Below are 13,221 nucleotides of genomic sequence, written 5' to 3' on the forward strand. Positions count from 1 at the left end.
AGAGAAGACTTGAAAGAGGAAGGAAACATGATCAGAAGCCCGTTGAAAGCTAAAGCTAGAATATCTTTTTTTTTCTTTATCCCTTACTCTCTGTCTTAGAATTGATATTGAGTATCAGTTCCAAGGCAGAAGAATGGTGAGGGCCAGGCATTGAGGGATAAGTGACTAGCCCAGGATCACACAGCCAGGAAGCCTTTGAGGACCTCCTATCTCTAGGCTTGACTCTCAATCTACTGAGTCAGCTAGCTATCCCAGGAATATTATCTTAAAAGTTCATCTAGTCCAACCCTGTCACTGATAAGTAAGGAAATGAAAGCCTAGAGAGTAATCTCTGAAGTCCCTTCAAGCCCTAAATCTATCTTGTGACTGACTTACTCAAGGTTACACCACGAGTGACTAGCCATGCCAGGTTTCAAGGTTTGGAGGTTTTTTTAATATCACTTCCTCACCCACTCCCCTTTACCCCTTACCCCAGGCTAGGGTACTTTCTATTATACCAAGATGAAAACTGCCTTCAAATAATGAAGGACTACCATGTTAGTCAACAGATATTTATTAAGTATCTCCTGGGTGACAGGCGCTAAAGAGTTAAAAGTAGCCACTGGATCACTCCAGAGGGCCGAAGTAGAACTGTTGGACTGTGGAGTTGAAGTTGGAGGCAGATTTCAGCGTCATATTAAAGAAGAGCTTTCTGAAAATGAGAGCAGCTTCTAAATTCAATGAGCTCCCTTGTTCCTAGATATGTTCACGCAGAGCCTCTTAACTGTTAGGAATGTTCTAATAAGGATTTTTGTGATGAATGGAACATTGGGCTGGGTGATCTCTAAGGTCTCTTGGATCTCTGAGCCTATGGTTCTATAAGAGGGAATTCCATTCAATTCACTGAGCATTTTTTGAGGTTTTCCCATGGACTATTTGCTAGGGATATAAAGGCAAAATTGAAGATAATCTGTACCTTCCAGGAGCTTCTATTCTACTGGAAGAAGAGCAAAGAAATTAAAAATGTAGACAAAGTAATTTTAGAGTATGGGAAGGAGAGTACTAATACCTGAGATTATAAGTAAAGGCCTTATGGAAGAAGTAGCACCTAACATAGTTTTTAAAGGAATCCTGTATTTTGAAAGGAGAGAGAACATTCCAAGAATGGGGCTCATTCCATGAGCCTGGGCAAAGGCATGGAGGTTGGAGAAGCAATATTGTTTGTTTGGAATTTAATTCAAGAAAGGATTACCTAATGAAAGGCATCATCTACATATTTTGCCAGATGATGCCTTCTGTAGTATAGGGAGAGGAAGAAGAGACTGAGTTAAAAATTAATTTAAAAAAATTATCTAGGGGCAGCTACATGGCTCAGTGGATAGACAGCCAGGCCTAGAGAGGGGAGGTCTTGGACATTTCCTAGCTGTGTGACCCTGGCCAAGTCACTTAACCCCTGTTGCCTAGCCCTTACCACTCTTCTGTCTTGGAACCAATACCTGTATCAATTCTAAGACAGAAAGAATGTTTTGTTTTGTTTTTTAAAGAAACAATTACAATGGTTGTAAGGAAAATAGTTTGTAAATCTTAAAAGACTATAGAAAAGGAAGCTTCTGTTCCTATTATTAGTTCATTCCCTTTTTTCCTAAGTAGTGCTTGCAATTGAATTGAAATTTTAGAACAGGAAAAAAGCCTTAGAAGTAATCTTGTTCCACCCTATCAATATACTGATGAGGAAGCAGAGTCAGAGAGAGAAAGGTGCAATTTAACCAAGATTACACCGAATGGATGGTAGAGTTAGGACTGGAATCCTGGTCTGCTGCCCTGGGGTAACAAGTGAAATCAAGCATTTGGGTGTCACCCTTCTGAAAACAAAAAACAAAAAACAACCCTCCCGTTCCTTACTAATATATTCCAGTGGCTTGCTTCCACTGTGCTTAGGGGGTTCTGATTTTTCAAATTCTAGGGTTTCTCCTTATTTAAATCAATAGGAAGAGGTAGAAAGAAAGGCAAGGTAGGAGGGGTCATGTCATTGGCAAGCATGGAGTGAGGAGACTATGGCACAGCTTATGGATTGATAAAGTCTCATGGATTCACATTTTTGGGGGGGACGACCAACCTTTTTATGCAATTTTGAATTTGACAAGCAGGAAATTGATGATGATTGTCAGGTTTGGGGTTTTCTTTTTTTGGGGCTTTTAAGAAATGACTGAGGGGGAGGCGGAGAATTTCTTCCCCTACTCCCTCATCACAAACTATTCAAGTCTCAGCACTTAGTCATTTGTCAAGTAGCTTGACTACTATGCAAAATTCTTTGATGACACAAAATGCACAATTGTGTTCTAGCTCATAAAAACTAAATGGAAGATGGAATTTCAGAATTAAAAGAGTTCTAGGCAGAAAAACTCCCTGGTTAATGATTAAATGAAAAAAACGGGGCTTGGCTAGGAGTCCATTTGGCCCATAACGATGGTGAATTCCTCCGGCTGTACCGGTGGCATTCTTGAATTCTAGGGGACTTCCACAGCTAGTGCCCTCTACTCTACTTACCTGGACCTGGTGAACTGTCTCCTTTAGGAGGTGCAGAAACTGAACCAGCAGCTGGAAGAGAAAGAGAGAGAGCTGCAGAGGCTGCTCAGGGAGCCCGAGCACGAGCGGGACCGCGAGATCCTGCTGCTGCAGAGGAGTTTGGCAGAGAAAGCAAAGGCCCAGGCGACCAGCGAGGTGCTCTGCCGGTCCCTGACCGACGAGACCCATCAGCTCCGGAGGACTCTGGCCGCCACTGCCGAGATGTGCCAGCACCTGGTCAAGTGTCTGGATGAGAAGCAGCGATCTGGAGGGCATGGAGAGGAGAAACCTGCCTCGGAAAGAGCGAATAAGGTTTGTTTATCTGTAAAACTAAGGGGTTAGATTCAACTCAATTCAACCTTACTCTTCTCATCTATAAAATGGGAACAGGAACCACCTCCTAGGGTTATTCTGAGGAAATCACTCCCAAAATTTTGAAGTGCAACTAGACAATGAGTTTTGTACATTTATAGACACGTAGGTATATGTATACATACTCCCATATGTGCACCCTTATATAGATTTATAGATAAATATATGTGTATAAAATACACACACATATATGTAGATGCCATTGGGTAAACTCTATAGGTTGTCCATTGAACTGTGTGTCCCAAAAGGGATGAGACATTGTTTATCCACTTAGTTTTTCCTGTGTGAATAGTTCATCCTCTTTAGAGGGTGATAAAGCATGTGTATAGCTAAATCTGTGATAGATTAAAGTATGAGAAGTCCATGTGAAGAGTACAAAAATGCCATGAGATCAAAAGAGGAAGAAATCATTTCATTTTAAGGGATTAGGGAAGGCTTCATGGAGGAGGTGGCTTTCAAGCCAGGCCTTAAAGTCTACAGGCAGAAGTAGGGAGTAAAGGTCATCTTGGCATAAGGAACAGTGAAAAGTGTCATGAAAGCATGAGACTCCTCCAGAGTATGGCAGATTATCTATTTTGCCTGGAGAGTAGTGTATATGATAAGGAAACAAACTATGATATAAAGTTAGAAGTCAGATTGGCGCCCGATTGTGGAGAGCCTTGAGTGCTTGGCTAAGAAGTTTTCTTTATTTGGTGAGCAAAGTGGAGTTACTTCACCCTGTTGGCCTCAGTTTCCTCATCTGAAAAATGAGCTGGAGAAAGAAATGGCAGACCACTCCACTATCTTTGCCAAGAAAACCCCCAGTGAAGTCTGGAAGGGTCAGACACGACTGAAGAACAACAAGGAGGAACCAGGAAAATTTTTTGAGGAGTGGAGAGATGTGATTATCCCTGTACCCAGAATAATGGGGGATGGATTACAATGGAAAGAGATGTGAGTGAAAGAAATGGTCTGGGTAACGAGGACCTATCAGGGGAGAGTAAGGAAAGGAGAGATAGAATCTGCTGGGTTGGCAATGAGGTAAAGGAAGAAGTCTAAGATACTGCCAGTCATACGACCACAGGAATTAGAGTTGGCAGGAGAGAGAGCCTGGTGCAGTAGGCAAATCACTATATTTAGATTTGGAAACCTACTTCCTAGATTTACTGCCCACTAAGTCCATAGCCCTGGGCAGGCTACTTAAGCCCCAGAGAGCCCTAGCGATCATCTAATACAGCTCCCCCAGTTTACAGAGGAGGAACACAAGTTGAATGCTTACCCAAGGTTAATCAAGTGATAAGGAAGAAGCCACGGTTCAAGGCCAAGGTGCTCTGGATCCAGAGAACCCCAGAGTTCTTCATACTATAGCATAGCTGCCCTAATTCAGCCTGGATGACACTGATTGGTGCTCTAGAAGAGAATAGGAAATTCAGGAGGGATGATAATATTTGGGGGGCTGGAGGCAGAGAATTTTTAAACAATGTGGATTTAGTCACAGTTCTGCTATCCACCAGCTGTGTGTCCTTGGGCAAGTTACTTCCCTTCTTGGAACCTCAGTTTCTCCACTTGTGAAATGAGGCAGGTAGAAGAGATGACCTCTGGGCTCATTTTCAGCTGAAATCTTCTAGAATTCTGTGATAAGGGGATTACTTAAGGCTGGGGGAGAGGGGAGTCTTTCTGAGAAATAGCTTCATGTTACAGGAACCTTATGGATGCTCACCATGGATAGGAAATTCTCTGGGAGCTGTTATAATCTAGTACCAGACCCTACCTAAGGGGAGTCTCCAAGAGGAACAGGGTATGCATATAGCTTTTTAGAGTCCATTTCTGAAACTAAGAAAGAAACTACTGGTTTGGTGCTGGTGGGGCTTCCCCTTAGCCTTTTTTGGAATCACGGCAGCATTTCCCATTTTTTAAAAGCCCCAAATGGGTCTTGACTGACCTGAGGTGGAAAGTGTTTTCTGTTTGGGGTGTGTCTGGCAGTCTGGGATGGCAAAGCTTCACGTTATTGGATCTGGGTCTGGGTCAAGTTTCTAGTCATGTAATTATGTTCCCTCAGGGACTCCCCTGGAGGACAACAGTTGTCAGATATGATTCCCAGATTGTTTGAGGGGAATTCTAGAGAAATATAGATTGATAGAGAAAATGAATCATAGAATTTCACATTGGAAGACACCTTGAAGGCATCAGATTCAAGCTACCCCTTAACAGGATTATATTCTGCAATATAAGGTGGTAGTTGGAAAGTGCTTTAGAGATCATCTGGTTTCTCATTTCATAGAGCGGGAAACTGAGGTCCAGAGAGATTGAGTCAGTGTCTTGCCTGGGATCTATGGTGGAACCAAGAGTCAAACCTTGAATCCAGGACTCTTTCCATTGCCCCACACTGCCTCTCTAAGAGGTGGTCATTTCTCCTCTCCTTGAAGACCTCTAGTGATAAAGAGCTCCTTTTCATTCCACTTTTGAGGAGTTTTTCTTTACAGCAAACAGAAATCTGTCCATCTGCAACTTCCCCTTCTTGCTCTGATTTTTGCCATTTATGGGTAAATAGAAGTCACCTAAACCTGTCCTTCCACATGGCAGGCCTTTGAAAACTTGAAGCCAGGAATCAGACATCTGAGATCATCTGGGCTCACCTCCTTGTTTTGTAGAGGAGGAAACAAAGGTCCTATCTATAGTCCTCCCAGTAAAGTACAAACTCCTGATTGCCTTCATTATTCAGGATCCTACACAGTCTAGCTTGAACTGATCTGTCTAGCGTTATCTCATGTTAGTTCCTTTCCTATATTTCACCTGCGACATGCTGGAGGTTCATCAGGACTCGGGTCTCCTGACTTTGGGACCAGTGCTCCTTCCACTGTCTAACAATAATAAGAGCATTTAGAGAGCACCTACTCTGTGCCAGGCACTCTGCTAAGCACTTTACAAACACCATCTCATTCCCTTTTCACAACAACCCTGGGAGGTAGGTACTGTTATTATTCCCATTTTACAGATGAGGACATTGAGGCAAATAGTGCTTAAGTGACTTGTCCAGGACCATATAGCTAATGTCTGAAGCTGAATTTGAATTCAGGTCTTCTAAATTCCAGATCCAATACTATCTTGACTACCACCAACTGCCTCTAGCTACCAAGTTGCTTTACCAAAAATAAAGTCTTCAGCAAGACCCCTGGTGAGCCTGTTTGTTTTTAGAATGTTCTAATGTAGATGTTCTAAGAAAACTTCAAAATTTTAAAGCAACAGTGGGGGGGGGGGGGACGGGGTCAGATGCTAACCCCCAGGTGATACCACTCATGATGCCATAAGGGGTTTTCTTGGCAACAATCCTAGAATGGTTTGCCATTTCCTTCTCCAGTGGACCAAGGCAGAGATTAAGTGACTTGCCCAGGGTCACACAGCTAGTGTCTGTAGTCTTCCTGACTCCAGGCCCAGCACTCTGTGTACTGTGGCACCATTTAGCTGCCATAGTGCCATCTCACTTCTAATCCTATCTCTGACACTGGGTGTGTGTTCCTGGGCAAGTCTCTTCTCTCTGAGCCTCAGTTTCCTCATTTGTAAAATGGGAATGATAACATTTACACTATCTCACGCCACTGGGGAAGTGTTATGTAAACTTTAAAGCTTATGGAAATTTAGACCTTTTTATTATTCTTTGAACCCTTTCCCCCAGATTGTGAGCCTCATAATGGTATCTAGGTCTTAAGACTAATTATTCCAATGCCCAAAATTTTAAGGGGTAGAGTCTGTAAAGGGATGATGCCCTGGCAGAATGTTGATGCCATGAAAGTCCTAGTTATCATAGTGACATTCACCTCACAATAGCAAAGACCCTCCCTCATTATCTCTTCCTTTTCCTCCTAGTATCTCTTGAGACAAAGAAGCACAATGAAGCAAAACAAACCTATTCATTGATCCTGTCTGATAATGTCCGGCTCATTCTGGGCTCCGTAGTGCACCAATTTTCTGTGGAAAAGAGTTGAGGTCTTTCTCATTATCAGTCAAGATTGGGGAGTGCTTTGTTTTGCGTTTTAATATTTTTAAAAAATGTGTTTGCCTTTATTTGATCATAGTTCTCGCTGAGGCTACCCCCAATCTAGCCCGTCTCTCGCTTGTTTGGACAGTCTCTCCCTTTGTGGGCAGTCTCTCCCTTTAGCCTGGGAGCTCTTAGAGAGCAGGGACTGTCTTTTGCCTTCTGTTGTAGCCCCAGCCTTCGGCACTGCCTAGGCACAGAGTAGGTGCTCAAGAAGTGCTTATCAATAGATTTTACGTGAATTCGGTAGTTGTGTTGGCTCTCTTGATTTTACCTGATTCTGTATAAGTTCAGGCAAGTCTTCCCGAGTGCCTTGGAATTCTTCATATTGCCATTTCTTATTGCAGAACGGTAAGTCCATTCTATTGATAAACCATAGTTTGTTCTGCTAGTTCCCAAGCAAAAGGCACCCTCTTTGTTTCCAGTTTTTTGCTTCCACAAAATACATTCCTTTTCATCCTGTCGTTTTAAAAGGGTTGATCCAGTTTGCTTCTGAAGTGCCTAGAATGACGCGGGAAATTCTCTTTCAAACTAGTCTGGGAAATGGCATTACCTAGTGGTGGCTGAATCTGTCTCTCAGGGAGGGGCAGAGTGTCACAATAAGGTTTTCTTTTTCTTCCTCCATAGCTACAGTTTCCTGAAGGCGATATCTCGGTTCATGCGGCTATTTGTAAACTACAGGAAGAAAACAGGCTCTTAAAACAAAAAGTGGTTCATGTGAGTACGCTTCTCCCTATTTCATGTTTGGGGAAGGAGGATGTGCAAAAAAAGGGCATTCATTGTCTTTGCAGTCAAGAAACCTGCTTGGGAAATCCCAGGTCTGACACCTCTTGCTTCATGATCTGGGATGCTTCATCTTTCTGAGACTTAGTTTCCTCATTTGTAAAATAGAGATAAGAATATTTCCATTACTTCCCTGACTAGACTGTGAAGAAAAGGGCTTTGTGAAGCATATGGTGATAAAGAAATGGTGGCTGTATTTTTCACTCATCACTCCCAGCTACCAAGACCAGCTGCAAAATAAGGGCACCTTCTGACCTATCACTGAGGCTGGTGTGCGTGCCCGCCCCTCAGGCTCCGGGTGAAGTAGCATTTAATATCCTGTACAGCCCATTTCTAACCACCCTGTGAGGTAGCTGGTATGGATTTTATTCCTATTAACAGGGGAGAAAACTGAGATTGTACAGCTAATGGATCCAGCTAACCTTTCCAGGGTGATTTCATATTCCTCCACCTCATTTCCCCAATGTTTCAATCAAAGTGGGCTTCATATTGTTCTTTTCTTAAAAAAAAAAAACAAATAAAGCAAAAAAACCTTTACCTTCTATTTTAGAATTGATACTAGGTATTAGTTCCAAGGCAGAAAAGTATTGAGTGCTGAGCAATTTGAGGTAAGTGACTTGCCCAGGGTCACACAGCTAGGAAATATCTGAGGCCAAATTTGAACACTGGACCTCCTGTCTCCAAGTCTGGCTCTCTATTCACTGAGCCACCTCGATATCCCCACATTGTCCTCTGTGACATGCCCCTTGCCCACCTCTCTGCCTTTGTATAGACTGGCTACATGCCTGGCATGCACTACCTCCTTGCCTGCTCCAATTAAATCCCCAGCTTGTGCACCACCTCCTTTTAAAGGGCTAGCTTGATTTTTCCTTCTCCTTGGCCCTTCACAACTTCCCCAGAAATTACTTTGTATTTACTTGTATATATTTTGTATTGACATATCTATGTACAAGTAATTTCCTTCATCATCAGCATAGCTAGGAACTATGTAGCACTTTAATGCTTACAAAGCACTTTACAAATATTATTCCATTTTATTCTCAAAACAACCATAAGAGATAGATGTTATTATAATCCATATTTTAAAGCCAAGGAAATGGAGGCAGATAGGTTAAGTGACTTGCCCAGGGTTACACAGCTTGTAAGTGTCCGAGGCCAGATTTGAACTGAGGACTCGGCGATTCCACGGGTCCAGCAGTTTGCCACCTAGCTTCCTTTAGAATAGAAACTTCTTTAGGGCAGGGGCTGTTCCATTATTTTTACTTTGTGTCACTAGGACCTAGCACATAGTAGGCACATACTTACTGAATATAAATGTCAGAGTTGAGATTTGAACCTAAGTTTCCTGACTATATAAGTCTATCTCTTATGACCATGACCAATTCTACATGAATTATTTGAAGTGGCCTAAAGCCTTGACCTTGTTTGGCTACAAGAATGGATGAAACACTCATGACCTTGCTTCATTTGTGGGGAGGAAGAGGAGAGAGGAAAAAAAAATATGAGAAGTTTAATGACCACTATTTCACGTGTTTGTGTGTGTGTGTGTGTTTTTTTTGTTTGTTTGTTTGTTTGCTTTTTGTTTTTGTTTTTAAACCCTTACCTTCTGTCTTGGAATCAATACTGTTTATTGGTTCCAAGGCAGAAGAGTGGTAAGGGCTAGGCAATGGGGGTCAAGTGACTTGCCCAGGGTCACACAGCTGGGAAGTGTCTGAGGTCAGATTTGAACCCAGGCCTCCGGTCTCTCAATCCACTGAGCTACCCAGCTGCCCCTGTTTTGTTTGTTTTTTATTTAGACTAAAATTAAAACCCTGGGGAAACGAATAACCCATGCTGGAATTTCTCAAAAGCCTACTTTGTGGGCTTTATAAAAGGTTGTGGATTACATTGTGGTAATCCTTTCAATCACCAAGTGGACATTCTAGAATTACAAGGCACCAAAATGATGATCTGGCTCACCCCCTTCCTTTTACAGAGGTGGAACTGAGATCCCATTGCCTTCCAGATAAACTATAAACTCATGATCCTCTTTATTCAGTCTCAGACTATCATCTTCTCCCTCTGTATTTTGCTTCTGTTCTTCTGTGTTTTAGCAGTGGCTAAACTCCATCTGTCCAAATCTTCTTTCAGGGCTCAATTGACATACCAACTTTCCTAGTAAGCTTTTCCTGACTCCCTCCTTATCTTCTCCTCTCTTCTCCCCTCTCCCAGGGGAAAGTGACCCTTCCTCTTCACTTTCCTAGGACCGTCTTTCATTTTCTTTTGAAGAATAATTTTTTTCTGTGCTTGTCCTTTCCCTCCATTAAATTGTATTGGCCCTGAGGGCAGAGGTTGTATTAGATTTACCTTTGTCCCAGGGCCAGCCGTACTTCCTCCTTCACATGCCTGGAAAATGATTAAAAAGGAATTGATCAGAGAGAAGGGATTTTCCAAAAATGATATTGCAAGTTTGTGGCAAGTTCAGGATTGAAATTCGGGTTGATGGTGTCTGGATTCCCACTCTGGGGTTCTTTTTTTTTCCCCTCTTCTGGGAAGATAGACAGTTCTAGGCATAGTACCACATGTATGTAACAGACACAACACAGGAGATGGTGCTCCATGAACTCACTGGCTAATAGAACCAGCTGACTAGTATTAGATGCAATTGATTAAAAAAAAAATCCAACCTTTAAATAACTTAAGTATTGAACAATAGGAGGAAAATGAGGCACCATGAGAGTGATGCAACTGGAGGTCCAGGGTTCAGAGCTGAAACCCTAGATGGATAGTGTGGTTCCCAATGAAATATTCTCTTCCCCATTCAAGCATTCATTACCCACTGCTTTCAGGACTGTGTTAAGCAAATTAGACTAAAAGAGGATTAAGAGGCAGAAGGGACTTTAGAGGGAAATTATCCAACAAAGAAAATATTCAAGTCCAAGCCCTCATTTTACATAGGAAGAAACTGAGGCCTAGAGAAGACTTTCCAAAGGTGGCATAGTAAGTTGTAAAGCCAAGATCTAAACTCTACTTCTCTGGCTCCATTACTCTCATAGTTCTTCTTTTGATTTTTAAGTGCTTTTTTCCATTATTTCATATTTAAATTACATTAAATGTTGCCATGAAAATATTTGAATAGACTTTACCTTTTTTGGGGAAGATATACATACATACATACATACATACATACATACATACATACATATGTACACATACAAACACATATATTTTTCCCCAGTTACAAAATCATTGGTACAAAGGGCATAATTCCTTTTAAAAAAACTTTATTTTCCATTTTAGAATCAATATTCTGCATTGGTTCTAAGGCAAAAGAGCGATAAAGGCTAGGCAGTGGGAGTTAAATGACTTGCCCAGAGGCACATAGCTAGGAAGTATCTGAGGCCAGATTTGAACCCAGGACTTCCCATCTCCAGACCTGGTTCTTAATCCACTGAATCACATAGCTGCCCCAGCTAGTATTTATTAAACCCAGACTGTTTCTCTATCATCCTATTCTTTATTTTTATTTTTATTTTTTTAAACCCTTAACTTCTGTATATTGGCTTCTATGTGGAAGAGTGGTAAGGGTGGGCAATGGGGGTCAAGTGACTTGCCCAGGGTCACACAGCTGGGAAGTATCTGAGGCTGGATTTGAACCTAGGACCTCCCGTCTCTAGGCCTGACCCTCAATCCACTGAGCTACCCAGCTGCCCTCTCTATCATCATATTCTTATTGAATTTTGTTGCTTTTAATCATTTTTGCCAATTTGAAGAGAATGAAGTAGGCTTTCAGGGTTGCTGCAGATTGACTTTCTCATTATTAGTGTAGTTGATGATTTTTTTTAAGGATAATTAACAATATGTCTCTTTTCTTTTCTTTTTTCTAAACCTTTACCTTCTGACTTAGACTCAATACTGTGTATTGGTTCCAAGGCAGAAGAGTGGTAAGGGTAGGCAATGGGGGTCAAGTGACTTGTCCAGGGTCACACAGCTAGGAAGTGTCTGAGGCCATATTTGAACCTAAGATCACCTGTCTCTAGGCCTGGATCTATGTTTCCTCTATGTTTCCTCTTTTCACATCCATTCAAAATCCTTGACTGTTTATCTGTTACGGTTTGGGAATTATTGCTATAATTTGTTAACAATTCCTTACATATTTTAGAGTTTTTAAAAAAGGGTCAATTTGTCATATGTATTTTTCCTCAATTAGTTTCTTTTCTTTTGATTATGTTGGGTTTTGTTATACAGAAACTTTTAGTGTAGTTTATGCTTCCTTATATGTCTATACTTCCTTCCATTTGCCAAATTTCAAGAAAAAAAGCCATCTGCCTTCCATTAAAAAAGTAAGTAGATTCCATTAAAAAAATAACCTTGAAGTGAATATCCAGTTTTTACCTACAGCACATTAGAAAAGAGATGAGCAGAAGGGTGAACCTTGGTGGTGGCTGTCATAAAGCTTATTTCTAGTGAGAGGCGGATGGTAATTGATGGGTATCCCTTCGAGGTCTTTTGAGGAAAGAAAATGCTCATCCCGACTTTACCAAAACCAACCAATTCTTCTTTCTCAGGTAGAAGATCTGAATGCCAAGTGGCAGAAGTACGATGCCAGCAGGGATGAGTACGTGAAGGGACTCCATCTGCAACTGAAGGAACTGAAAGTCCTCCCCGAGCAAGGTCTGCCCACGAGCCCAGAGATTATGCAGAAGGAGATTTTCCGCCTAAACAAACTGTTGGAAGAAAAAATGGCTGATTGCTTGAAAGTAAAACGAGAGCTGGAAGATATAAAGAAGGCAAAAGATGGAGACAGTGAGCGTATACAGATGCTGGAGCAGCAGGTCAGCAAGAGCTAGTCACATGGGGTCAGAGAAATCTGGCATGAACTTTTAGCTGGAAATCTACTTCTGGAGGGGAGTGGGGAGCAGGGAAGAAGGGTCCTTAGAGAGCAGAGGCAATCATTAATGAAGCCTGCTATGCAGCAGGTAGTATTTTAAACCCTGAAGATACAAAGGCAGAGATAAAAATAGTTCTTCCCTTCAAGGAGATAACATTCTACAAGGTGAGACAATATGCACACAAAAAAATGTACAGAATGGATGGATGATGGTGGTAAAAAGGGATAGATGTGGTAACTAACTGAATATGTGGGGGGAGTATAAGTGAGGAGATGAGGATCAACACTGGGGTTCTCAGTAGGATGGTGGTGCCTTCAATAGTGAGAGGAAAGTTGGGGAGAAAGATGATTTGGGGAGAAAAGCAAATGAAGCCTATGAAGCAGCTTAAATTTGAGTGGAACCTCTAGTTCTAAATGTCCAGCAGGCAGCTGATGATATGGGACAGGTATTCAAAAGAAAAACTAGACTCCCTCCTTCTCTCCCTCTCTCCCTCTCTTCTCCTCCCCTCCCCTCCCTTTCTCTCCTCTTCCCTTCTTCTCTTCTCTTCTCTTCTCTTCTCTTCATCTCTTCTCTTCTCTTCATCTCTTCTCTTCTCTTCTCTTCATCTCTTCTCTTCTCTTCTCTTCTCTTCTCTTCTCT

The 13,221-nt window shown here is 41.9% G+C and overlaps 1 protein-coding gene across 1 annotated transcript; it reads left to right on the forward strand.

Moving 5' to 3' along the window:
- The first annotated feature begins 534 nt into the window (after positions 1-534).
- Positions 535-12,540, forward strand: TNIP2 (TNFAIP3 interacting protein 2). Its single transcript, XM_044681772.1, has 4 exons — positions 535-651; positions 2,554-2,856; positions 7,556-7,645; positions 12,259-12,540. The coding sequence occupies exons 1-4, from the start codon at positions 535-537 to the stop codon at positions 12,538-12,540; spliced, it is 792 nt and encodes a 263-aa protein (XP_044537707.1).
- Positions 12,541-13,221: the final 681 nt, after the last annotated feature.

Source organism: Gracilinanus agilis, chromosome 6 (assembly GCF_016433145.1).
Source record: "Gracilinanus agilis isolate LMUSP501 chromosome 6, AgileGrace, whole genome shotgun sequence".
In the NCBI taxonomy this organism is placed as follows: domain Eukaryota; kingdom Metazoa; phylum Chordata; class Mammalia; order Didelphimorphia; family Didelphidae; genus Gracilinanus; species Gracilinanus agilis.

Excerpts from the sequence above, each read along its gene's own strand:
- TNIP2 (XM_044681772.1), top strand. The coding sequence starts at position 535 with ATGTTAGTCAACAGATATTTATTAAGTATCTCCTGGGTGACAGGCGCT. Across the intron at positions 2,857-7,555 it reads CCTCGGAAAGAGCGAATAAG|CTACAGTTTCCTGAAGGCGA; the intron begins GTTTGTTTATCT and ends CTTCCTCCATAG. Across the intron at positions 7,646-12,258 it reads TAAAACAAAAAGTGGTTCAT|GTAGAAGATCTGAATGCCAA; the intron begins GTGAGTACGCTT and ends CTTCTTTCTCAG.